A 25,558-nucleotide genomic window follows, 5' to 3' on the forward strand; every position below is an offset into this window, starting at 1 on the left:
CTATGCTAATCCCAAAGCCCTGGTGAGAGTAGCGGCAACAAGTCTCAGCCATCACTGGGATGGTTGGAGAGTCTTGGGGCACTTCAGAGCGATAAACATTTACTGCTAGAGCATTCCCTACATAGTCAGGTTTACATTTCCTGCACCTGGAACCAAGGCTGCAATAGTGACAGTCTTCTCTCTTGCCAGAATGCTGGGACAGACATGTCGGAAAACTCTGAATGGAGATGTTTAAAGTAAATGTATAGACTTCAGTTCTGCATACACCAGGGCCACACAATTTGCAACCTACCAAACAGACTCATTGCACACAGACATGCTGTTACAACACCTCTCTATTTTATTTTATTTCATTTATTTCATTTACTGTACTGGCCTGAATATAAGCCTGACTTTCCCCCCAAATTCCGACCGTGAAAAGTTAAAGCACGGCTTAAATTTGCGACCTTACAAAAACGGGCTTTTATGATATCACTGCTGAAACAGACATATCTAAGCCAAAGCAATCTTCTAAGAGCTTGAGAATACTTCCCAGCCTAGCTCCATGAGGAGCAAGAGGAGCTAAACAAAGATCCTCTTTTTCAGCCACCTTTCTAGAGATGTTTGAGAAAATTATTATTTCTTTGCTATGAACTAACTTGATCTGTACTTCTCAAAGCTGCAAACCAGAATATAACTATCCTTTGGGATTTGCACATATTTACATTTTGCAAGGTATTTTTAATGCAAAAACTTTATCAAAACATGTTTTAAATTGCATTGTTTTGAGATACATATATTCAGAAATGTGATCCTCCCTCCCCCAGCACTGCTTTTAAATGGGGCAGACCAGACATATGAATGAACACATACAAAAGTGACAGGGAACCAAAACAGTCAAATCTGCCCAATCCTATAGCTCCCTTACAGAGATGGTCCCAATATAGTCCTTTTGTAAATTAATTATTTATATAGCACCATCTACCTGCCTGCCACTTTGCAGAGGATAATGACAGGCCCAGCGGAGTTTACAATCTATAACTTAACACGGGAAATAAAGTGAGGAAGGTGGGGTTAAAGAGGGGATAAGTGGACTACGCAGAATTAGACAAGCTAACAGGAAGGATCCGGGACCAGAGGTTTACCGAGGACTGGACTAAATTTACTGAGTATTTGAAAAGTATTTGTGATGATCAGATTACGTTTGTAGGACTACAAGAAGTTCTGTGAGGAGTAATTTAAGAAATATTGTAAAAATGGAAAGGGAGAAATGATTTGTCAGAAAAGGTAAAGGCAATATTAAGTTAAGAATTGCAGGAGAAATAATCAAGACGGAAGGCTATCAGAGATGCTGAAGGAAGTCCAAACAAGGACATATGTATAATAATTTGTGTGGTATGTCTTAAAAAAATTTGTATGCTAAAAATTAATTAAAAATATTATAAAAAAGAGGGGATAAGTGTGTGCTCATCTGAGTTACACACACAAAAGTTTAATTTCTGTTGGGGTAGGGATTAAAGAGTTAATTAAGCATCCAAAAACAGCAATAGGAAATCCCTTGCAAGTTGATGTGGTGACAGATAATCTTTGTGCTGCTATTACAACATCAACAAACCAAAACCAAACATTGAAGCACGTGCCTGTGACTGTCGTAGGACAAAATAGCAAGTGAGATGAAAGAATGGCCAGATTCAGTACAGTTCGCCTTAATCACCATAACCTGATTTTGGGAACTCTGACATGGCTCATAAGGATACGTTTGTAGTTGGAGGAGTTCACAGCAAAGCCGAAGCCTTGGGAACCATCTGTTCCAAGTTATTTAATAGTCCACACTTTCCAAGCAGCAAATGAAAAGAATGCAAAGCGCCTGGAATATGACTGAAGGACTTGGAACCCCTAATCCAAGACACAAGTGCATTCTTGAAACACTGCAGCTAATTTTAAAGGAATTGTGAAAGCACCAGCAATTGTGAATACCATCCGCAAGCTGCTTGGTTACAATGTTGTTATTGCCATGTGCCCAAGGGTGTGGGCTGCAGAAATGCACAAAGAAAATAGCACCAAGGGGCTTATGCAGCTGATCAGTACAAAGTTTACCCTATACAGTGGTACCTCGGGTTACATACGCTTCAGGTTACATACGCTTCAGGTTACAGACTCCGCTAACCCAGAAATAGTACCTCGGGTTAAGAACTTTGCTTCAGGAAGAGAACAGAAATCGCGTGGCAGCAGCAGCAGAGGAAGGCCCCATTAGCTAAAGTGGTGCTTCAGGTTAAGAACAGTTTCAGGTTAAGAATGGACCTCCGGAACGAATTAAGTATGTAACCAGAGGTACCACTGTACATAGATATACCACAAACTTACATTGATATTATACCACCTCAAGTGTCCTGGTTTTTCTCAAAAGAATTCCTGGAACTAGTTTATGAGGGTGTTAAGTACTCTCTCTTAGAGATCTCGAACACCTAAGGAAGTACAACTCCCAGCGTTCCAGAGTTACATAGAATGCCTATTAAACCACTTTAATTCTATGGTATAAAGATGTACATAGTCTGCAAAACAGTCTTGCAAGTTTCAATTCAAAACAGGGCTGCATCACTTATTTCCCTGGATGTTTACTTGGTATTAAGTCTCACTGAGTTTAATGGGGTTTGTTCCTCTAAGTGTTAAGGCTACAGTTTCCATTCCACCTTGTTTTCATCACAATCAATGCAGTTTCCATTCTGCCGCAGTTCAGCTTCCACAAAATACTGCGCTGTTTGACTCACAGTCTGCTATTTCACGTAACTTACATAATCAATGACAAAATTATTTCCACACCAATCAATTCAGTATAAAAGAAATGTATAAACAATGTTAAAAAATACTATGCATTGGTTGAAACAAGCAATTTGCAGGACAATAAAGATTGTACTTGCTGGATTGATTTCTGTTCTGGACCTTGGACAGAAATAGTGGCAATTTCCACTTCCACTAAAATTCTCTGATGTTCCAACCTGCTCCCAAGTAAGCATGCATAGGATTTTCAGCCACCATTTATTTAAAACATATTGACAAAAAAGTGTGACTGGTTATTTGGAAAGCAAATTAAAATAAAATAAACTGCATCTAAACTGCTCACCAGAGATGAGGGGGTTGCACTGGCACAATCCAAGATCTACCTACTGCAAACACACTCAGCCCAGGAGACACTGGATTTCAATTGTGCTGTTAGGATGGTGACAGCTCAAATTCATAAGGAATAACTTGCCAAACTTAGCAAACTTTTTCAGCAGGGGGCCGGTCCACTGTCCCTCAGAGTTTGGGGGGGGGGCGGACTATATTTTTGGGGGGTGGGGGAATGATGCAAGAGCACCACGAGCCCCGGTGGCTGCTTACCTGTGTCTTGCGAGAGGCAGGGACTGGCGGTGGTAGCGGGGGGACGATGAGCGGAGCACGAAAGGGCTCTGGTGAGGGGTTGCTTAAAATGGCGGCCGCTTGAGCGCTGCTGCAGCTGCTGGCACCAACAAAACCCAGCCCTCTTCCTCCTCTAGACAGGGCAGGGAGAAGCCAGGAGGAGGGAGGAGGAGGAGGCGCCACCGTGTGAGAGAGAGGGAAAGAATGTGTGCGCTGGCGATCCACGTGGTGATACCCAGACCATTCGCGGGCCGGATCCAGAAGGCAATTGGGCCTGATCAGCCTGCGGCCCTTAGTTTGCCTACCCATGTTTTAAAAGCTACAGTTTTTAAAGCTACAGAGCCAAGAATTACACCTCTCCTGTTTATGAAGAATGGACTTTCATAGAAACTGAAACAGACTACTTTAAAGCAAAGTCTGCAAAAACAATTGCCAACTTCTTAGTTGCAAATTCAGCTAAATCTAAAGATTAAATCTAAAGGCTTACAACAGTAATACAATTACACACTCTGCCACCCGTAGTCCAACATATTTCAAAGGAAAAATATGGGGGGGGGGGGACAAAGGAAACAAAATGCATACATTGCCTAAAAACATTTAAAAACATTATTCCATATTTACCTAGTTATAGATAACCTGTTTAGGGAAGCTAAAACAGACCCCCAAAATGCAGTTGGCCACATTTGATTTAGAAATTAATTAGAACAGCAGCATATGATCTTTTTCGGACCAGGTGAAAGGAAAAATAAATAGATACCTTGTGAGTTTCATGGAATTCTCCATCAAGCAGGGTGTAAAATAAAAAAGGGGGAGGGAGATTAATGAAATTGGAGATTATAACTTGTGTATCTACTAAAAGCAAAGTCAACAGAGACCGAAGTGGAAAGCAGTATGTACAACCACACTGTATTACTTTCCACTCTGGCTTCTATTTGAGACATTTTGTTTCACACATAGAAAAAGTGACAGCATTGGGTGGTAAAAGGTAGACTTCCTCCTTTTCTATAATTGCTTGACAATAAATTTGGTATACTCAAAGAATACAAAGGTGCCCTGATCAGCAATAGAATCAGTTTCAAATATCTGTTGTTCTTTAACATTTTCAGTAGGAAGCAATTGTTGTTTCTCCCTCCCAGTATACTTTGATGCAATTTAATATATTTTGCTCTTGGCACAATCTTAAGAGCTTCCTTAATTAGTACAGTATCTTAAGGGCCCAACTATTTGTGACCTCAGCTACATAGTTCTGCCCTTAAATGCTGGTACACACACCCCCAACTGTGAACACCAAAGACCCGAACCATACTGGAACTCTAGTGTAATGTAGCCTTTAAGCCTAGTATAGTTGTAGGTTTTAACCCAAGTCCCCCATTGCAAATCGGATCTGAATTGGGGGCGGGGGGTTCCGCAACTCCAATTTATGTGGGTGATGGGGTAGAACTGCACTCAAAGGCAAACTCTGCAATTGCAGTCATGTAGAATTTGGCTCTCACCATGCCTTCTATCAGCAACATTTTTCTCTTTTAAAAAAACACAAAAAACACATCTTGCCTGATCAAGAGCTGTGAAACCTGACGGATAGCTCACTTTCTGTGACTTTCAAGTGGTCTAAATAAACGTACTATGCTACTGCTTCTATCTGCACCTCCTACTGCTACTAATGACCTGCTTTACTGACCTCTACCACTGTACGATGAAGATGACTATTGTAAAGGCTAATAGCTAAGTCAACTTTGTCTTCCAAAACGTTCATGTAGCAGGGAGACACCTTGACCTATAAAATCTAAAAACACCGCAGGAATGCTGTGCCACAGGCTTCCTTTGTCAGATGCATGCTGAACATACAGAAGAGACTGACTATGATAACTACACAATGAAACTCATAAAGCATGCTTTGGAAGTATAAGAAGCTGCAAAAAGGGGGGAAGAATGGAGTCAGCACACCAGCTTTCATACTTTTGGCCAAGATAAGCTAATTTTAATCTTTAATATTCACCAGTCACAAAGTGCTTACCTATCAACAGTGGCAGCAATCTGCATAAAGAACAGAGCTTGATTTCCGGTTTGAGGTAATCTCAATTACGTTTTGGATATAAATGTTATTGATTTTTCCCATTAACACTGAAACTTGAGATTCAGAGATGACCTATTTTCCTACAGTCCCCTTGCACCTAGGAGTGGCTTGCTTCTGTTTCAAGCTACAGCTAGACATCAAGAAGCTACTGCCCATCCGGTTAAATACTGTCTGTTTCAACATTTATTATAAAAAACATATTCAAAGACATTATTCCAAATCCTCCCATAACACATTTCAAGCCGCACAGAAACAGATTTAGAAAATGAAAGTCTAGGGGGGGAAATTGAGATAAAAAAATTAAAATCCTGAAAGCTCTTCTGAACCTCCCCTCCCAAACAGAGAGCCTTTGATGACTCCATGGCAGATTGGGAAGGCTAAAAGCCGGGGAAACCGCATTAAAAGGCTATCAAGAGCACCAGTTTGACCAGATACACTGTGGATTTAACTCCAGCTATTCCATATTTAAACTGTGCTCTTGCTGAATCCATATAATCCAAGAGATCCGGGAGCTCAGATTCAGTGTTATACTTGGCTGCAGGCACTCTGGCTAGAGCACCGGTCTCACTTGACTGTTGGTGTCTGTAGACTTTACTCTCCACCTCCCCATCACAAACTAAGACTGCTCATGGCAAACATATTGGAGTCGAAAACATCCCGAGGTGAATCTCATTACACCAGAATGCAAACCGTACCTGTGAAATGCACAAAAAACATGATGGTGCTTCGCAAAGAGTGCTCTTCAGTCTCAGCGTGTTTTATCTTGCAACCCACACTACCGCACCATCATATAAACACAAACTAGTAACACAGTTCAGCCTGTGTGTGACGCATGTGCTGTGCTGGACCCTGCAAACAAACCAAGTGCCAGCAGCCAGCGTAACAAGAGGAGAGCTTAACGTCAATAAAGCTACACAGCAGGCAATTGGAAACGCTAGGATGCTAAAGAGGAAAGGCATGGAACTCTTTTTTTAAAATGAATTGCTGCCCACTGCTGCATCTGTCCCCATCAGTTACCAATCAGTGACTCTGTAAGAGACTAAATCCTGAACATTATGGGGAGATGGCCAGAGAGCAGGTGGCGAAGTAATTAACAACATGCTCATCTGTGAATCTGCAAAGGATTTCAGTACTAGGATCACTGAGAAGCGGCATGCAATTGGCAAGCCCCAATCTTGCTGGCTGGCTGCCCTGTGAGTGGTTATCTTTGCCATAACTTAACCCTCAAGAGAAACTAGTACTTCTTCTTAAGAATTCACACTAAAAAACAACCTTTTTAACTTCCCAACATGCTTATTTTGTAACCATAACTTTGAAACAGAAAAGAGGTGAGGGGGAACCAAGATCAGCAGATATTCATACAGCCTTGCATTTTAAAAACTCACCTAGTAGCCCTAGGTAATCAGAAGTTCCATGAAGGTGAGCGAATAGGATGGCAGAGGAAGGAAGCGTTACTCTGCCCCGTCTCCCACAATGCTGTTGATAGAAGGCACATTTTTTTACTATCCTACAAAGAAGCTAGTAGCCTGCATTTCTACCTGGCTGTGGAGGAGGAGGAGCCTTCCCTTCATTTTCAACCAGCATAGAGACACAGGCTACTATTCTCTTAGGTAAAGGTAAAGGTAAAGGGACCCCGACCATTAAGTCCAGTAGCGGATGACTCTGGGGTTGCGGCGCTCATCTTGCTTTTTTGGCCAAGGGAGCTGGCGTACAGCTTCCGGATCATGTGGCCAGCATGACTAAGCCACTTCTGGTGAACCAGAGCAGCATACGGAAATGACGTTTACCCTCCCACCGGAGCAGTACCTATTTATCTACTTGCACTTTGACGTGCTTTGGAACTGCTAGGTTGGCAGGAGCAGGGACCGACCAACGGGAGCTCACCCCGTCACAGGGATTCGAACCACCGACCTGCGTCCCAGTACTATTTTCTTAGCAGGCTGTTAATTTTTGTAGGCTTATTTACAAAGCTAAACATCAATATATTATGGCGAATATTCCAGAGAATAAATATTGCTGCAAAGCTACACTCTGGGTGGTAGGAAATTCTATGGTAACTGCTACAAGGGGTCCTTCCTACAAAAGATATTCACGCATTACCTGTTATTTGGCCATGCAAGATAAAAAAACCAAACAGGTTTACTGTATGTGTGTCAAGTAGCATTTATTTCATATATATATATATATATATATATATATATATATATATATGTGCTTTCGTAGATTTTCACGGGTACAGGAATGCAGGTTTTGGTGTCTTCGGGTGTCTTCCCGTGTAAGAGTTGGGGTGTCTAGGCGACGTTTCGACGAGGTCTCACTCGTCATCTTCAGGCTGGTGCTTTCGGCTTCTTGTTACTGGAACAGAGCAGGATCTCAGTGTTTGAGTTCCTATAAATACTGTAGAGGGGGTGTGGTGTATAGCCTCCAACGTTCTGGGCAGAGAGGAAGTTCCCAGGTTAGTGTGCCTTTTCTTCTTTTGTTCCTTAATTACTTGAGGGATATCTTGAGTGATTTCTTGAGTGATATTCTGAGTACCACTTAGGTGGGTCATTAAGTGTGGATTAGTTGCTAAAGCTTTCGTGTCTTGACCTCTTGAGCTTGTGAAGAGTTTTTCTGAGAAGATGGCTGTACTGCACTGGTGAACCAGAGCAGCATACGGAAATGACGTTTACCCTCCCACCGGAGCAGTACCTATTTATCTACTTGCACTTTGACGTGCTTTGGAACTGCTAGGTTGGCAGGAGCAGGGACCGACCAACGGGAGCTCACCCCGTCACAGGGATTCGAACCACCGACCTGCGTCCCAGTACTATTTTCTTAGCAGGCTGTTAATTTTTGTAGGCTTATTTACAAAGCTAAACATCAATATATTATGGCGAATATTCCAGAGAATAAATATTGCTGCAAAGCTACACTCTGGGTGGTAGGAAATTCTATGGTAACTGCTACAAGGGGTCCTTCCTACAAAAGATATTCACGCATTACCTGTTATTTGGCCATGCAAGATAAAAAAACCAAACAGGTTTACTGTATGTGTGTCAAGTAGCATTTATTTCATATATATATATATATATATATATGTGCTTTCGTAGATTTTCACGGGTACAGGAATGCAGGTTTTGGTGTCTTCGGGTGTCTTCCCGTGTAAGAGTTCCCGTGTAAGGGTCTATGAAATACCCTGCAAAGTCTGCCCAGCCACGTACATTGGACAAACAAACAGACGAATAAATGCACGTATCGCAGAACACAAGAATGCCGTCAAAAAAGAAGAAAAAACTTCCTCTCTTTTCCAACACATGAAAGAAACAGGACACGAAATTAATTTTGCAGATTCCAAATTGCTCTTTAACATGGAACATCACCACAAGAGAATAATCATGGAAGCCATCGAGATAGAGAAACACCCTCACAACATGAACAAGCGTGACGACACGTCCCGCCTGCCAGACATCTGGAAATTAGCCCTCCCCACAAAAACCGACACCAGAACCAGAGGCACACAGAACGCCATCACCAATCAACCACACCAGACCCAAACCCAGACCCTCTCCACAGATAAATTACAGACACCATCCAGTAGCCAAACCATAGTGGTACCTCCGGATGCTGCACCCCCCTGCAATCCCTACACAGATCTGGCTGGCACAGGGCACAAAACCACAGCTCGCCCCTATACACGAAGCCAAGCCAGAGCACAACTAAGTGCAGTACAGCCATCTTCTCAGAAAAACTCTTCACAAGCTCAAGAGGTCAAGACACGAAAGCTTTAGCAACTAATCCACACTTAATGACCCACCTAAGTGGTACTCAGAATATCACTCAAGAAATCACTCAAGATATCCCTCAAGTAATTAAGGAACAAAAGAAGAAAAGGCACACTAACCTGGGAACTTCCTCTCTGCCCAGAACGTTGGAGGCTATACACCACACCCCCTCAACAGTATTTATAGGAACTCAAACACTGAGATCCTGCTCTGTTCCAGTAACAAGAAGCCGAAAGCACCAGCCTGAAGATGACGAGTGAGACCTCGTCGAAACGTCGCCTAGACACCCCAACTCTTACACGGGAAGACACCCGAAGACACCAAAACCTGCATATATATATATATATCTTGCCATAACCCCCAAGGCCCAGTTCCTACAAAGTATGAAATGGGCCTCCTGATAAGATGGCATATTCAGTGAGCAGTTGGATATACACTGGTACCTCGGGTTAAGTACTTAATTCGTTCCGGAGGTCCGTACTTAACCTAAAACTGTTCTTAACCTGAAGCACCACTTTAGCTAATGGGGCCTCCCACTGCCGCCGCACCGCCGGAGCACAATTTCTGTTCTCATCCTGAAGCAAAGTTCTTAACCTGAAGAACTATTTCAGGGTTAGCAGAGTCTGCAACCTGAAGCGTGTGTAACCCGAAGCATATGTAACCTGAGGTACCACTGTATAAGGAGTCACACAATCCTTACGCTTTCTATCCCAGTTCCAGGATTTTGAACTTGGCCCAGTAGCTAACTGGCAGCCAGTGCAATTCTTTCACCAATGGCCTAAGAACAATGACAATAGTTTGCCCCAGTGAGCAGCTGAGTCACATCATTTTGCCCTAGTCAGGAGCAGTCCCCACATAATAGTATATTGCAATAATCCAATCTGGAGGTGACCAGTGCATTGCCAACAGTGATCAACCTATCCCAGTCCAGAAACTACCCTAGCTGTCTTGCCAGCTGAAGCTGGTAAAAGGCACTCCTGGCCACTGAGGTCATCTGGGTCTCTAGCAACAGAGATTGATCTAAACTACAAGCCTGCTCTTTCAGAAGTAGTACAACCCCATCCAAAGCAGGCAATTGTCCAATTATCTGGACTCAGGAACCGTACATCCACAGGACCTCTGTCTTTGCCAGGATTCAGGCACAGCTGGTTAGCCCTCATTCAGCTTGCCACCAATATAGAGCTTTCACAGCCTCTCCTGATTCATATATTATAGAGAAATAGAGCAGGGCATATTCAGCATACTGATGACACCTTGGCCCAAATCTCCTAATAATGCCAATAACTTAATGCAGATGTTAAACAACTTTGGAGACCCTGCAGTACACCAATATATACCTCGCTAGGTACGTCCTGCCCTGTGTATCAGACAAATGACCACTAAAGACTGCCCTACAGTTACCAAGGAGAACTGAATCTAAAGGCAGTCTCAGCATGAGTGCTGAAATCACCCAGAACTAACATTCTGGGATCCCACAACACCACACCCAAGATGACTCCTGCCAGTTTGGTCAGAGAAGCAACTGGGCAGTAGGGTGCATTTTGTAGTACAGTGGTACCTCTGGTTACGTACTTAATTCGTTCCGGAGGTCCGTTCTTAACCTGAAACTGCTCTTAACCTGAATCACCACTTTAGCTAATGAGGCCTCCTGCTGCTGCCGCGCCGCTGCCGCACAATTTCTCTTCTCATCTTGAAGCAAAGTTCTTAACCCGAGGTACTATTTCTGGGTTAGCGGAGTCTGTAACCTGAAGCATATATAACCCTGAAGCGTATGTAACTCGAGGTACCACTGTAGTAGAAACCCTAGTTTACTGTCTTCTTGGCCTGACACCAAGTGCACACACCCTCACACCCTAAGCCAGAGTGGTTTCCTGGAAATGGAAGTCATGTGGACCACAGCAATTCCCCCCACGCCTGCAGCTTGTGCTTATGCTGCACCAAGTATCCAGGTGGGCACAGCTGTGCCAATTCAACTCCTCCCAGCCTGCCCGCCCAGGTCTCAGTAATACAAACCAGATCAGCACCCTCATCCACAATCAAATCATAGACTGTCTGATTATTCCGTTTCAGATCATCCTAAAAATGTTTTATTGATAAGTGGCACAGGTATATATAAATCTGAGGGGGAAACCGTTATAGTCACAGAAAAGAATGTCTGTTGTTCCATAGGATGACCTGCAATACCTCATAAGAACATAAGAAGAACCTGCTGGATCAGGCCAATGGTCCATCTAGTCTGGCATCCTGGGCTTAACAGTTGCCTGTGGGAAACCAGCAAGCAGTTTCAGAAGTATTGCTGCCTCCAACTGTGGAAGCTATCACATGACATTTCTTTCATCTTCCAATGAAAGAAACCAGTGTGGACAAGGCAACAGGGCAGTTACTATGGTATCAAATTTCTACATGAGAAGCAATTTAATGTAGAGGCTCACGTGCGATAAACATTCACTTCGGCTTTTGGTTACACACAACCTTGGTATGCATGTTAAGTGTCCATAGATTAATATGGGGGGGTGAGTAACCAAGTAATCACCTATTGGAAAATAAGCACCTCTTTTTCTGATTTAAAAAATAAACAAGCACACTGAACGTTACCCAAAAGATTTTGCCCACTTTTTATGCTGGGCAGAATACTGAATATGTGGTTTATACAGAGTACCCCAAAATATAACATATATATCTAATTAAAATATTGTTGCATGCCATCCCAATCTCTGAGCAGTGCAAGATTCCAGGGGTTCCAAGAACTTACCCATGTTTTGGTTTCCTTTCCTTTCCTTTTAATTTGCATACCGCCTTTCTATATTACTATACACATGGTGGTTTACAAGCTGAAGAAACAACAAAATAGACAGCAAAGATCACCCACCTAGTAACACTCCAACATGTTCAGAGGGACAGCAGAGACTAGTGTATTTATGATATACGATTTATTTGCACATACAGGAAACTCGCATCTTATGCAAGGGTTAGATGTCAGGGGTCCACTAGTGAACACAAAATTGCCAGGAACCCCTGAAACTGCTTCTCATGCAAGTTGGAGGGCTGCTTACTGGGCTCTGAGAAGTTTGTTGGAACTCCTTCAATCTTCTGAGAGGCCAGTAATCCAGATGCCTCAGTTACTGGGCTTTGTGTAGGAGGCGCAAATGAAGCTGCCAGAGCCCTCATGCTGTTTCCCCAAAGCCGAGTAAGCAAGGTGTCAAGCTTTGGGTATGTGGCACTAAGGCTCTGGCAATATCCCAGAACCCTCAAGCTGCCTTCTCAAAGCAGGATAACAGAGGCGCCAGGCTTTGGGAAGGAGCCATGGGGGTTGTAAGATGCTCCCAGAGCCCTTGTGCCTTCTTCCCAAAGCCCAGGAAGCAAAGAACACCTAATGGGTGCATAGGTAGAGTGGGGAAAAATAAATAGACAGCAGGGAATAGTGGATTTTCCCTGTTCTCCATTTATATTTTCTCCCTACTCCCATCAAAGATGCAACACACAGGTTTAAGCAGTGTGGGATGAGAATTACCTGTATACACGACCTGAGCCTAAGATGGAGGGGCTCACAGCATCAACACCCCAATCTTACTTCTCCCATAGTCACAACCTTGGATTCAAACAGAAATCAAGCTTCTGCCTGCATCAAGTGCAGCTCTCAGCTCACACAACTCTGTGGTTTGGGGCTTTCTGACTACCAGCCAGGTATTTCCTTTGTTATACTAAGGACAGTACAAACGGCCATTAATTCACCAATAAGCTTGCCTGGTTAGTTGAGCAATGGGATCCTCCATTAGATTTTAACCCCTGCTGGATCCAGGACCCCAGGAATTAGAACGGACTCAGGCATCATGAAGACTAACCCCCAAACTTACAACAGCATTATACATTTTGTTTGTTAATATTGCAAAAAAAAATTACTTACACAATACAAATACAATTCTGGGCAAATCATTGGGAATTATTATAAACATTTATATACAGCTTATTCAAGAAGCTCAAGGTAGCAAAAATGGCTCTATAAGAAAGTCTTTTCTGTGTCGGTTCCTTGCCTTTTGAATGCCCTCCCAAAGACAGATGACCTGGAAATCTCATTACTGTACTGTTCTATTATTTGAGGGCAGGCAAAAGAAATTATGTTCACAAAACTGCTAATGCCAGCATTACAGGCAAAAAACCCATTTCTATTTCTATATTCACAGAGCTGCTGAGGCTAGCATTTTCTACTTAGAGCAGTTTGATTTCACCCTCTGCCTGAATAAGCAGTTGCTGCTTTAGCTGTTGCTTTAAATCACTGTATTGTTATTACGATTCGCTTAAATAATAAATTCTAATTATTATAAATATTTATTATTATTATCATTACATTTCACTTTTTTTGTTTCTCACTTCTCTACTAGCCACCCTGAGGAAAAATACTATTTATGTTGAAGGTGCAGGATGCGAATGGCAGGTCACAGCCAACCTTAGCCCTACACAGAGAAGACCCATTGAGATAAATAGGCATGGGCTAACCGTTAGTCTATTCAGAGGCGGGCTTAACTGGATCGATCCAACCAACCAAATCATTCATACTCACAACAACCCTGTGAGGTAGGCTAGGCTAAGAAAGCACGGCTGGCTCTTCATGAGTGGGTCCGGGGATCTGAGATGAGGTTCTAGATTCAGAACTCTAACCACTACACCACCGCACCCAGGTGATTAAAAAGGCAAAATCGGGTCCAAACAGGGGGCAGCGATTGAGAGGAGCAGATCGTGGCTGGTGCACCTGGTAAATCGGGCCAATGAGCAAAAACCGGGGAGCTGCCCTCTTTGAGAGCGCAGGCCGCTGCCGGTTCCCATGACAACGGTGGTGAGGCAACCCCGCTCCATCCACCCTCCCATCCGATCCCGGCAGGACAGGAAGCAGCGCCCTGCCCCGCCCCGCCCCGTTGCCCAGCAACGCCCACCTGCTGGTCCCGCAGTCCTCCGACGCCGATATTCCCGAAACATCCTTTCACCAGGAGGGCCCCGCCGTTGCGATCGCTTCGCAAACCCCGCCTGCGAGCTGCCTTGCACGCCGTCTTGTTGATTGGCGGTCTCTAGGGGCGTGGCTTGAATACCCGAGAGCATGATGAGCAACCGTAGATTCGTGTGCGCCGCGCAGAAGGCTGGAGTGGGGGGGGGGGGAAAACCGGGGGGCGGGATTTGCCGGATTTTAAAAAGGGGAAGTGTGGGGGTTAAAGAGGGAGATCGCTTCCGCCTGCTCCGATTGGCTGCTCGAGTTCACCGTGCTGTGAAGGCTTCTGGGTAATGTAGTCTCAGGGACACCGCAGGGTTCAGAAGAGATAAGGCTGCTCTGGCAGCATGTGTGCATGAGTGAGTATGGGGCAGAAAGTGGCACAGATCAGACGAGGTTTGTGCCTGTCTTTGCTTCAGCTTTATATACCCCTCCGTATCCCCAGCACTCAATTCAAGTACTGCTGCAATTTTTTAAAAAATCGGTTTTATTGTTTTATCGTTTTGTAAACCGCTTTGAAGTCTTTTTTAAACAAACAAACAAACAAACAAACAAACAGTGTATAAAGTTTCTGAAATAAATAATGCGGTTAACACTGTAAAGGGAGCTTGGAGTGTGTGCAATGCATCTTTGATTTTCATTCATGGGAATGCTATTCTCATACTGACATCCAAAGTATGGATGAAATATACTCGGCGTCGAGAGTGGATTTCCTACTCTTTATTCAGCTCATAGTGGTGAGAAGGAATGGAAATTCCCCCACAATATCTGCTTTATATATATTATTTAAAAAATGGGCTGCATGTGATTGGCTAATTCCGGGATTCTCCTGTAGGCCAATCAGGTTGTGGATTCATTTCCATCTAGAGCTTGATTGGGTGGCTCCTGCGGACCAATCATACTGCTGCATTGTTCTAGGACCAATCAGACTGCTGCATTCTGAATCCTATTGTTCTAGGACCAATCAGGCTGCTGCATTTTGGATCCTATTCAACTCAGTACATAACAATGGAGGAAGCACAATACGGTGGTGCCCCGCAAGACGAATGCCTCGCAAGACGAAAAACTCGCTAGACGAAAGGGTTTTGCGGTTTTTGAGCTGCTTCGCAAGACGAATTTCCCTATGGGCTTGCTTCGCAAGATGAAAACGTCTTGCAAGTTTGTTTCCTTTTTCTTAAAACCGTTAATACAGTTGCGACTTGACTTCGAGGAGCAACTCATAGAACGCGGTGTGGCAGCCTTTTTTGAGGTTTTTGAAGACTTTGGTGATTTTTGAAGCTTTTCCAAAACTTTTCCGACACCGTGCTTCGCAAGACGAAAAATTCACTAGACGAAAAAACTCGCGGAACGAATTAATTTCGTCTTGCGAGGCACCACTGTAAATGATTTCAGTGCTGCTTAAGGGAGCACGGAAGAGTTCTGGAGAACTCAAAAGTTCGTGCAATATTTATTTACTTATTTATTATTATCCTAACAAATATTTCTGTTAGCACTTAATATACAAAATCCCTAAGTGCTCTGCATAGAAACAATATAATTATTGAGAACCAAACGTTGTAACCAAAAATGCAGATAAATACATCAGTAAAAACACAATCCATCGATAAAACATTCAATTAAATATAAATAATAAAACAGCAGCAGCATGAATCGTAAGAGCAAAGGAAAGCCTGCTTAAATAGTAGGATCCTCAGAAAGTACGGTATATAAAACTTGCCACTCTTTCTTCCTCACAGACAGCACACTGAAGGTTGTTCCAATAACAACAAAGAACTAAAGATACTGCAGAAATTTAGGGTCCATCAGTTAACATCTCCATCCTGCAACATTCTCAGAGATGATCTGGAGAGTACCATACAGACAGGAGTAGGCCTAGTCCGTCATGTTATTGAACTAAGTGGTCGGAAACAGTTAAACAAGAATACATGCTCACGGTTTTTCTCCCTATTCTTTTTAACTTAACCCCAATACCCATCTCTGGCTTCCTTTATAGGGTCAGTTCCAAGAATCTTATTTGATTTCAGACTCTCAAAATAACTTCATTTCTGCTTTCTTTGAAGATGTGGCCATTTCCTTTTAGAATTCTTTTGGTTTCTGCAAGGGGTTAGTGGGTCCTATAAGATGTCCCAAGTGGAATATTATTAAAGAAAGTCAATGGGGAATATCTTCATTGCCCCCCCACCTGACAGTTGCTGTAAAATTCTAATGTCCTCATCAAAATTCACAGGGGACTTTTACTCTAAGGTTAATGGCTTCCTTCTCATATTTTGCAACATTTTAGTTGTCTCACCACCAAATAGAAATGAGAAGACTCTTAACTAATACAAATCAAGCGTTATACAAACCTGCTTAATGTTTGACTGTATCATTTACGTTGTCTGTACATGAAATGTTTATAAGTGTGGGGTACAAAGTGGTTGTTACAAGTATTTTCAGAAATGGAAAAAATAAAAGTCACAACTGTTTAAAGTGGTATGATATTGCCATGATTAGCTTACCATGCATGGCTAGTCAAGGAAATGTACAAGTAGAAAAAGAGTTTTCTGTCAAGAAAACTTAGGAATGTAAGGAATACAATACAGTACAAACACAAACTGATGGCTTCATCACAAAGGCATGCCATTTTTAGAGTACTGTGGAACCTAGAGACACACTATCAGAGGTAAATAGAGAATGTGGCCTTTGCTTGTACAGCAAAGTTGCAGGAAGCATTTCCCCTCTCCTCTCTCAGGTTGTCTGGAAACTGGGGGAGGGACTAGACCTAGCACCTGGACAGGTATTGCCAGTATGAACTTTGCAAGGCTAGTGAGCTGAAGGTGGCAGAAGGCGCTAGGCTCTCGGGAAACAGCAAGACACTCATTCAACGCATCATATCCTGGTTTTGAATTTTTTTCCAAATGAGTTCCGCAAGCAAGGTGGTTTCCCTAAGAAGCAGCTCGGGTTGCTTGTACTGACAGCAGAAATCCTTTCTTCTGGTAAAGAAAAAAAAACTGCCATGGGAAATGTTGGGTTTGGGGTATTACTTGCGATCCTGGCCTCCCTCATCCTAGTGATGAATGCTCTGGTGGTTGTCGCACTGGTACGGCTGATCTCAAAAGGGGGCTGCCTTGGGCTGTGCTTTGTTTTAAATCTGGCTGTTGCTGACTTCTTGGTTGGATTTACCATCACAAGTCTGATCACAGAGGAGCTGTCCGGCTCTGAGTACCAGACGCCCCGAAAGCACTGCCTCCTGAGAATGGCCTGCATCACCTGCCCCTCAGCTGCCTCCATCTTCACTGTTATTCTGATCACCTTTGACAGGTACTTGGCTGTTAAGCACCCTTTCCAATACTTTAAAATCATGCAGAGCCCAGTTGTTGGGGCTTGCATCACAGGGCTCTGGCTCTTAGCCTGCTTGGTTGGCTTCCTCCCTGTGATGGCTCACAGCTTCCAGGCGGACGGCTACACAGGGCTCTGCACCTTCTTCAGAGTCTTCCAGCCCACCTACATGCTCACTTTCCTCTGCGTGGCTTTCTTCCCAGCTTTCTTTGTTTTCATCTACTTCCACTGCCACCTGCTGAAGATCGCCTCCCTCCACGCCCAGCAGATTCGAGAACGGGAACACATTGGACTGGAGGCAGCCTGCCGAGTCCCTCAGCCCTCCAGCGACACAAAGGCTTTGCGCACCATCACCATCCTGGTGGGGTGTTTCGTGCTCTCCTGGTCACCCTTCTTTGTCGGGAGCATCGTGCAGGTTGCATGTCAGCACTGTTCCCTGCAGCGCCTCCTAGAGAAGTACCTCTGGGTGATGGGCTTGTGCAACTCTTTGGCCAACCCCTTGGTCTATGCCTATTGGCAGAAGGAAGTGCGCCTTCAAATCTATCAAATGTGCTTGTGCATGCGAAGCAGGGTCTTTCCCTTGTTTCGTGCTGACAGCCGTCCTCCTATTCCCAGCAGGGTTGTGGCTTCAGTGCCTGCCATCTCGCTAGCTCAGCTTGAGGAGTGATTGGTAAGAAAAGGTCCTGTGGGGAGTGTTGTTTCTTGGGTGTGTTCTTTGACACACATGGTGCCTTTCACCTGGAGAAGCAGGGGCAAAACTAGGCTTTATTCACCTGGGTCAAAGACCCAGTTTGGGACACACACCCATGCATATTTGCGCACACACACACACACACACACACACAGGCTGGCAGCCTCAATGGAGCCCCTCTGGAGGCTTCACCCAGGGCAAAAATCCCAGCTAGCTCCCATGTAGCTACAGCTCTCTCTGGGAGAAACTCTTGCATTGTGTGAGACTGCTAGCAAAAATGTAATTTCACACTCCCCGCCTCCAGGACAACTTTTACTGGGCAAGTTAACTTTGGAGATGAGAGCGTAAGAATCAATTTATAGTGTCTCTGTGGAATCTGTTGCTTTGGAAGATGTACAGGTTGAGCAGGCAGTGCAAAGTGCAGAAGCAAGCACACACTGATATTTTTTGAATATGCCAATAAGCCAGGAAAGCTATTGGCATGGCAATTAAGCAAAGATGGCATTAAAAACACTGTTAATAAATTAAAGATTAAAGAAAAGACAATTGATTACAGACCTATATTGGATCGGACAAGAGAAAAGAGAAGAAATTGAAAGTTATATAAGACAAAGTAAATTACCAAAAATTCAAACAGGAAAATTAATTACATTAAATGCACCAGTAAATTTCTCTGAGGTCTCTGAAGCAATTAATAATGCTAAAATAGGGAAATCACCAGGACTGGACATCCTTAGGCCAAATATTATAAGAAGTTACAGAAGCTGGTAATTAACCCATTACTGAATGTAATGAATGGAATTCTGGAAAAGGGGAAGGGACCAGAAATGTGGAAAGAGGCCTGCATAACTTTAGTGCCTAAACAAGAGACAGACTTGACACTGGTTACACATTATAGACCAATTTCATTATTGAACAATGATTATAAACTGTTTGCAAATATAACGGTAAACAGAATTAAAGCAATACTATTAGAAATAGTACACCAGGACCAGGCAGGATTCCTTCCAGGTCGACAGATGAAGGACAATATTAGGAATATTATTGATGTAATAGAATACCTGGAAGTAAAAAATGAAAAGCAAGCAGCATTGAGGTTTATTGATGAGGAAAAAGAACTTGAGGAAATGAATTTTGGAGAGAAATTTAGGAAAGGAATAGAAGCAATATATTCAGAACAAAATGCCAGATTAATTGTAAACAATGTGATAACAGAGAAATGTAAGATACAGAAAGGGACAAGACAAGGCTGTCCCTTGTCACGTTTGTATGTTTGTTTGTTTGTTTGACATTAGAGGTCCTTGTGAGAAATACTAGGGCAGATTAAACTATCAGAGGTATAACAGTTGGAAATAAAGCATATAAACTGAAGGCGTATGCTGAGGATATTGTAATAACAGTGGAGGATCCAAAAAATTCTCTTCTGAAAGTCCTAAAGAAAATTCATGAATTTGGACAGGTGACTGGCTTTAAGTTGAACAAAAATAAAACTAAGTTGATAGTGAAAAATGTATCAGGAAAAGATAAAAGAGAGATTCAACAGGACTTAGAAATAGAAATTTACAAAAAGGTTAAATATCTGGGAATATGGTCAACAGCTAACAATATTAATGTATTTAAAGACAACTATGAAAAGGTATGGAAAGAAATAAAAAATAATTTAGAGATTGGGGGACGGATGAATTTGTCACTTTTGGGAAGAATATCGGTGATTAAAATGAACTTATTGCCAAAAATGTTATTTCTGTTTCAGTCGGTCCTGGTGATAAGCAATATGAGATGCTTCAAAAAATGGCAGAAAGATATTAGGAGATTTATCTGGAAAGGGAAGAGACTGAGAATAAAATATAAACTTCTTACAGATCTTAAAGATAGCGGAGATTTCTCCCTACCAGATTTAAAGATATATTATGAATCATCCTATATCTGTTGGATTCGGGACTGGATTAAATTAGAAAACACAGATCTTTTAGATTTGGAAGGACATGACGATAGATTTGGTTGGCATGCGTATTTATGGTATAATAAAGCCAAAGGGCAGAGATATAAGGATTTATTAGAACAAAAGACACCATGGTGGATCTCACCCATAGAAGTAATATCAGTAAAAAAAGGTTAACATGAGGACTAAATGGCCAATGTACAGAGAGCTGTTGATAGAAGTGGATAATCAATTAAAGTTGAAAGATTTTGAGGAAATCTGGGAGAAAGTAACAGATTGGTTACAATACTTTCAACTAAATGAAACTTTTAAAAATGATAAAAAGAAAGGATTTAGTTGCACCATATCAAGATTTCAAAGAGAAACAGTGGAGGATAATATAAAATTACTGTCAAAAATGTTTAATTTGTTGTTGGAATGGGAAACTAAAGATGAAGAGGTTAAGTGCGTAATGATAAAGTGGACAAAGGATCTGGGACATAATGTACAAATGAATGACTGGGGAAAACTGGAAGGTGGATCTCAAATTTACTGGATGTAGCAGAGTTAAAGAGAATTATACGAAAAGGATGTATCGGTGGTATATAACACCGGTAAAACTTGCTAAGCTGTATAAAACAAGTTCTAATAAGTGTTGGAAATGCAGAAAAAAAGAGGGTACATCCTGTCGTATGTGATGGGAATGTAAGTTTATTAAAAGCCGCTGGGAAATGATATATAATGAATTGAAGAGTATATTTAAGCTAATTTAAAAAAGAAAAACAGAAGCTTTTTTATTAGGAGTAACAGGAACAGAAATTCCCAAAGAACAGAAGAAAGTATTTACGTACGCCACAACAGCAGCCCGGATCCTGTTAGCCCAAAGATGGAAAGAAGAACAGTTGCCAACAATAGAAGAATGACAAATAAAACTTATGGAATATGCAGAAATGGCAAAGCTGACAGCAAAACTCAGAGACTCTGACAATTAGTTTAAAAAAGAATGGGGGGAAAGTATTGTGTATTTGCAGAAATATTGTAAACAAGTTGGTACATTGACAGGGTTCGATTAAGCACTTGTAAGCAGTAAGGAACTAGAAAATGATAAGGAGTAACAATTGGATAAAAATGATAACAAAATGCAGAGAATGATGTAAGATGCAAAGAACCAGTAGAAGGGGGTGGGAGGAAGCCTTGAAGTTTAAATAACCTCAAAAGAAGACTTGCAAAATAGCAGGATTACTTATTAGAAGTTCAAATATTAGATTGTGGTTTGATTTTTGTATCCTTCTTTTATTGTTTACTATCTGTGAAAATTAATAAAAAATATATTTACAAAAAAAGTGATGCCAGTACTAGCCTTTAATTTCAAATCGCCTGTCCTCAGCCCATAGATACTTGGGTCTCTAGCTGTTTTTGAACTTCAGTTCCCATCATCCCGGACCACTGGTCCTGCTAGCTAGGGATGAAAGGATTTGTCACCCCAAAACAGCTGGAGACCCAAGTGTGGGAAACACTGATCTAAGGTCACACCCACACATTTATAGCACATTTATAGTACAGTACTTTCACAATCGTGGCTTCCCCTTAAGAAACCTGAGAGCTGTAGTTTGCCCCCCACAGAAATACAATCCTCAGCACCCTTAACAAAATAGCTCCCAATATTTGGAGGGGCGGGGAGCCATGTGCTTTAAATGTATTATGTGTTTGTGTCAATTTTTGGTGACCTTCTGCCAGCAGCCAAAGGCAGGTTACAAAGGCAAACAAAGAAGCAAACAAAGAAAACAAGAGACCTCCTCTTGCCCAGGATGTGCATCTTTAGCACCTTTCTCAGCTATCCTGCACTTTGTCCTACGTGTCATTCAGGATGTGTGGTCATGTTAGGAGGGGTGGACAGCCTTCACTAATGTATCTTATCTCCCCCAATTGCCACTTGCGTCAAAGCAAAGTGGTTGATTTATTTCAGACTTCCTCCCTCCGTTATAAACAGGCTGGGTATGAAATAGAAAGCCTTATGCTTCAGTGCTTCCAAACAACACTGTATTTCCACTCTGCTGTTGCTTGCAGGGGCAGTGTCTGGGAAAATGTGCTTATAGATAGGGGATAACAGACGGTACTGGGAATTTGCTGTTCCAGGCATCTTGGGATGCAGGTGACAAACACCCTAAGGGCCATTGTTGAGTAGGATAGCATCTACTTTGCATGCAGAAAGTCCCAAGGTTCAATTTCTGACACTTCCAGGTTGGGTTGGAAATGTTCTCTGACTGAAACTCTGGAGAGCTTCTGCCACTCAGTGTAGCCAACACTGACCTAGATGGACAGTGGTCTGACTATGTTTAAGGCAGATTCCTATGAGACTGTGAACATATGCCATTGGAATATATCTGTATCAAACATCCCAAGGGCTGTCACGTGGAAGATGGAGCAAGCTTGTTTTCTCCTGCTCTGGAGGGTAGTAGTCAAATCAATGGCTTCAAGTTAGAAGAAAGGAGATTCTGACTCAACACCAGGAAGAACTTTCTGACAGTAAGAGCTGCTTAGACAGTGGAACAGTCTCCCTTGGGAGGTGGTGGTCCCTCCTTCCTTGGAGGTTTCTAAGCAGAGGTTGGATGGCCATCTGTTGTGGATGTTTCATTTGAGATTCTTGCATTGCAGGGGGTTAGACTAGATGACTCTCGGGATCCCTTCCAACTCTAAAATTCTATGATTCTCCATTACCAGAAGAACAACTGTACTGGATCAGGCCAGAGTACCATCCCGTCCAAAACCTGTTTTTGCAGTGGCCAACCAGATGCCTATGAGAGGCAAGACCTGAGCCACAACAACACTCACCCCACTTGTAATTCCCAGCAACGCAGCTGGTATTCAGAGGAACACTGCCTCTGGCAGTGGAGATAGAACATAGCCTTCTTGGTTAGGAACCATTGGTAGCATGTTTCATATGGGGGATAAAGCTATTTACAGGCCTTATCATATCTGCCAGATGCCATGAGACTATGGGACTGAGGAGGGAACAGTCCGGCCTCAGTACCCAGGACAAAGGATCAAGTTTCTGGGTGTTGTGTATCGCTTCCTCTGCAATCATAAACGAATCATGATGACCCCATCAGCTGCTCTTGGGGCAGAATGCCAGAAGGCACAAGCTACTTTGCAGACTTTTAGGCAAGATTTCAGCATTCCCTCCAAATCTCAGGATAGTCATCCCTGCTGCAGCTGAGGCAAGAGCCACAACCCTCTGTGTCAGCATTAAAGAAGGGCAACTAAAGTGCTTTTCTGAGGCACAAACACATGATGAAGGCACAGTGTGGTGATCTAAGACTTGCCTTTAGGTGTCTTAGAAATGTAGTAAGCAAGACTTGTGTTTGAGAGCATTCATGCAAAAACACTGTCAGCCTATAACAACAACAAGGATAGAAGTAACCCTATTTCCACTGATTTGAATCCGCCCCAAGTATAAATAAGTCTAGATCCAATCCAACAAATAAAACACCACAGACTATGTAAAGAAAGGTCAACTGAACCGCTATATCGCTGTTCCTCTTCCAGTTCCATGGCACTGGCTTATTGAGAGTGGCTATGTTATTGATCTCCAGGACATTGTGCAGTTTGCTCCATAGAATTAAACGATTTTGACTTGGAACTGCATCCCTTAATTCTTTTAATAGCCAAGAGGAGAACTGAAGGAGTGCTTAAAAGCTTCCAAGCTGGTGTAAAAAGCAGCCCTTGGTGTCAGAGCAGAAAGGAACTCCGCTTTCTTATTCAGCTCAAAGGTGAAAATGGATTGCAATGTACAGTTGGAAAGAAGGAACTGTGCTGTATAAAAATTAGACACAGAACATAGGAGCATATTAGTAAAACCATTGGATTAATTTTGTCCACAGCAGTAACCTTCAACCCTTTTAGACACAGGACTCATCTTTAATCCAAACATGTATCTGAGGACCCATTTATTAATTTACCACCATATATTTGAATGCGGTAGCACTGCTGTTGTGACCCACCTTAGATCAGACCACAACACTGTAGTAGGTCCCAATCTACCAATGGTCTATACTGACTGGCAGGAGGATTTCAGACAGGAGTATCTCCCAGCCTTATCTAGATATGCCAGAGATTGAACCCAAGACCTTCATGCAAAGCAGATGCTCCAATGCTGAAGTATAGCCCTTCACCCTTAGTCAGGGGTTGGGTAAAAAAGACCTGGGGGCTGAATATCATGCTCCATGCCTATCTCCCCAAGCAACATCACCCCATCTCAAGCTATCTGCCCACTGTCTCTGCTTCACATCCAGAGTGTTTTTGCCTGGTTGGAACTCAGGTAAGACCTATTGCTTTTCTGAATGGAGAATATAGGTGTCTGTGTATAAACTATCCTACTGCATTTGTACAAAGGTACATTTTATATGTGTTACTTTGTTCACTTTTGCCTCTGGCCCCACTCACCACTGCCATGTGGCCCCCAAAAGGTTGCCAGAAGGGAATATGGCCCTTGGGATGATCATTTTCCTTCCCTTGCCCTAAGACTGTTGGTCCACTAGTAGTCTATGAAGTTACTCTCCAAGGTCTTAGGAAGAGCTCTGCTACCTGAGACCTTTTTAAATGCAGATGCCAGCTGCTGAAGCTGGAACTTGATAACTGGCAGAATCCGAGACCAGGGAGAAGACTGGAAAAAGTTTAAAGACTATTTACAGAAATACTGTAAAATTAAAGAATGTTAGAAAGATGTTCGAATGAAGTTATATGGCTTTAGTAGAAATGTTATAAGGAATTAAGTATAAATAGATTGTTAGAGTATTAAAGGGAAAAATAAGGTTAGAATGTGTTAAGACAATTACAGGATAGAAAACAGAGGAAGATGGAAAGGAATTGCTGAAACAATCAATAGAAGTGGAATACAAAAAGGGAGGTGTGAGGTGGTCGTGGAAATTAGTGAAAGAAAGATAAGATATTGAAATTGGACTGTGTTTTAAATGGTTTTTGTTGTGTTTTGTTAGCTGTATGTTAGTGTTTTGCAGTTTGTTTTTTTGTATTGTATTGTATGTTTTTTGTATTGTATTGTATGTTTTTTCTTTTGTAGCTTTTTGTAATGTTGTGTTCAATTTGTTGGAAAACTAATAAATATTATTATAAAAAAAAATGAAGCTGGAACTTGATAAAAGGCACAGATTATATTACCTAATACGGAGCTACTATTACCCACCCCCCAATCTGTTCAGATTCTTTTTACTTTACAAAAAGCAAATGTCCAACATAGCCTGCATTTGCAGTAAAACAGGGATGGAGAAGCTAGGGCCCTCCAGATGTTGTCAGACACCAACTCTCATCAGTCCCAGCTAGCACAGCCAGTTGGGAGGCCAACAACACCTGGAGGTTCTCCACATGTGCACTGCAATGTGTGAGAGCTAACTATACTTTGCTGCTTTCTTATTGCAGTACT

The 25,558-nt window shown here is 42.5% G+C and overlaps 2 protein-coding genes across 7 annotated transcripts in view; one reads left to right on the top strand and one right to left on the bottom strand.

The window, feature by feature from the left end:
* The window catches only part of ENOX2 (ecto-NOX disulfide-thiol exchanger 2), a 44,136-nt gene extending 29,782 nt beyond the window's left edge, over positions 1-14,354 (bottom strand). For 2 of the 6 annotated variants that reach the window (XR_014521288.1, XM_083484722.1), the window contains exon 1: positions 14,142-14,354. Coding sequence is in view for 3 of the 6 variants with exons in the window: in XM_083484722.1 (XP_083340848.1) it covers positions 14,142-14,304 (163 nt within the window). In the remaining 3 variants the exon portion in view is untranslated. Of the gene's footprint in view, positions 1-4,132; positions 6,297-13,960; positions 14,057-14,141 lie in introns of those variants that run through there. The other 4 variants (XM_083484721.1, XM_083484725.1, XM_083484723.1 and 1 more) reach the window with 4 other exon arrangements.
* A 2,130-nt stretch (positions 14,355-16,484) lies between these two features.
* Positions 16,485-21,352, top strand: GPR119 (G protein-coupled receptor 119). Its single transcript, XM_083486168.1, has 2 exons — positions 16,485-18,179; positions 20,932-21,352. The coding sequence occupies exon 1, from the start codon at positions 17,187-17,189 to the stop codon at positions 18,174-18,176; it is 990 nt and encodes a 329-aa protein (XP_083342294.1). The 5' UTR covers positions 16,485-17,186; the 3' UTR covers positions 18,177-18,179; positions 20,932-21,352.
* The last annotated feature ends 4,206 nt before the right edge of the window (positions 21,353-25,558 follow it).

The sequence above is a fragment of the Podarcis liolepis genome (genome assembly GCF_965112155.1).
Source record: "Podarcis liolepis genome assembly, chromosome: Z".
Taxonomy (NCBI): Eukaryota; Metazoa; Chordata; class Lepidosauria; order Squamata; family Lacertidae; genus Podarcis; species Podarcis liolepis.

Bases quoted from the DNA above. Each gene is read 5' to 3' on its own strand.
- GPR119 (XM_083486168.1), top strand. From the start codon at position 17,187: ATGGGAAATGTTGGGTTTGGGGTATTACTTGCGATCCTGGCCTCCCTC.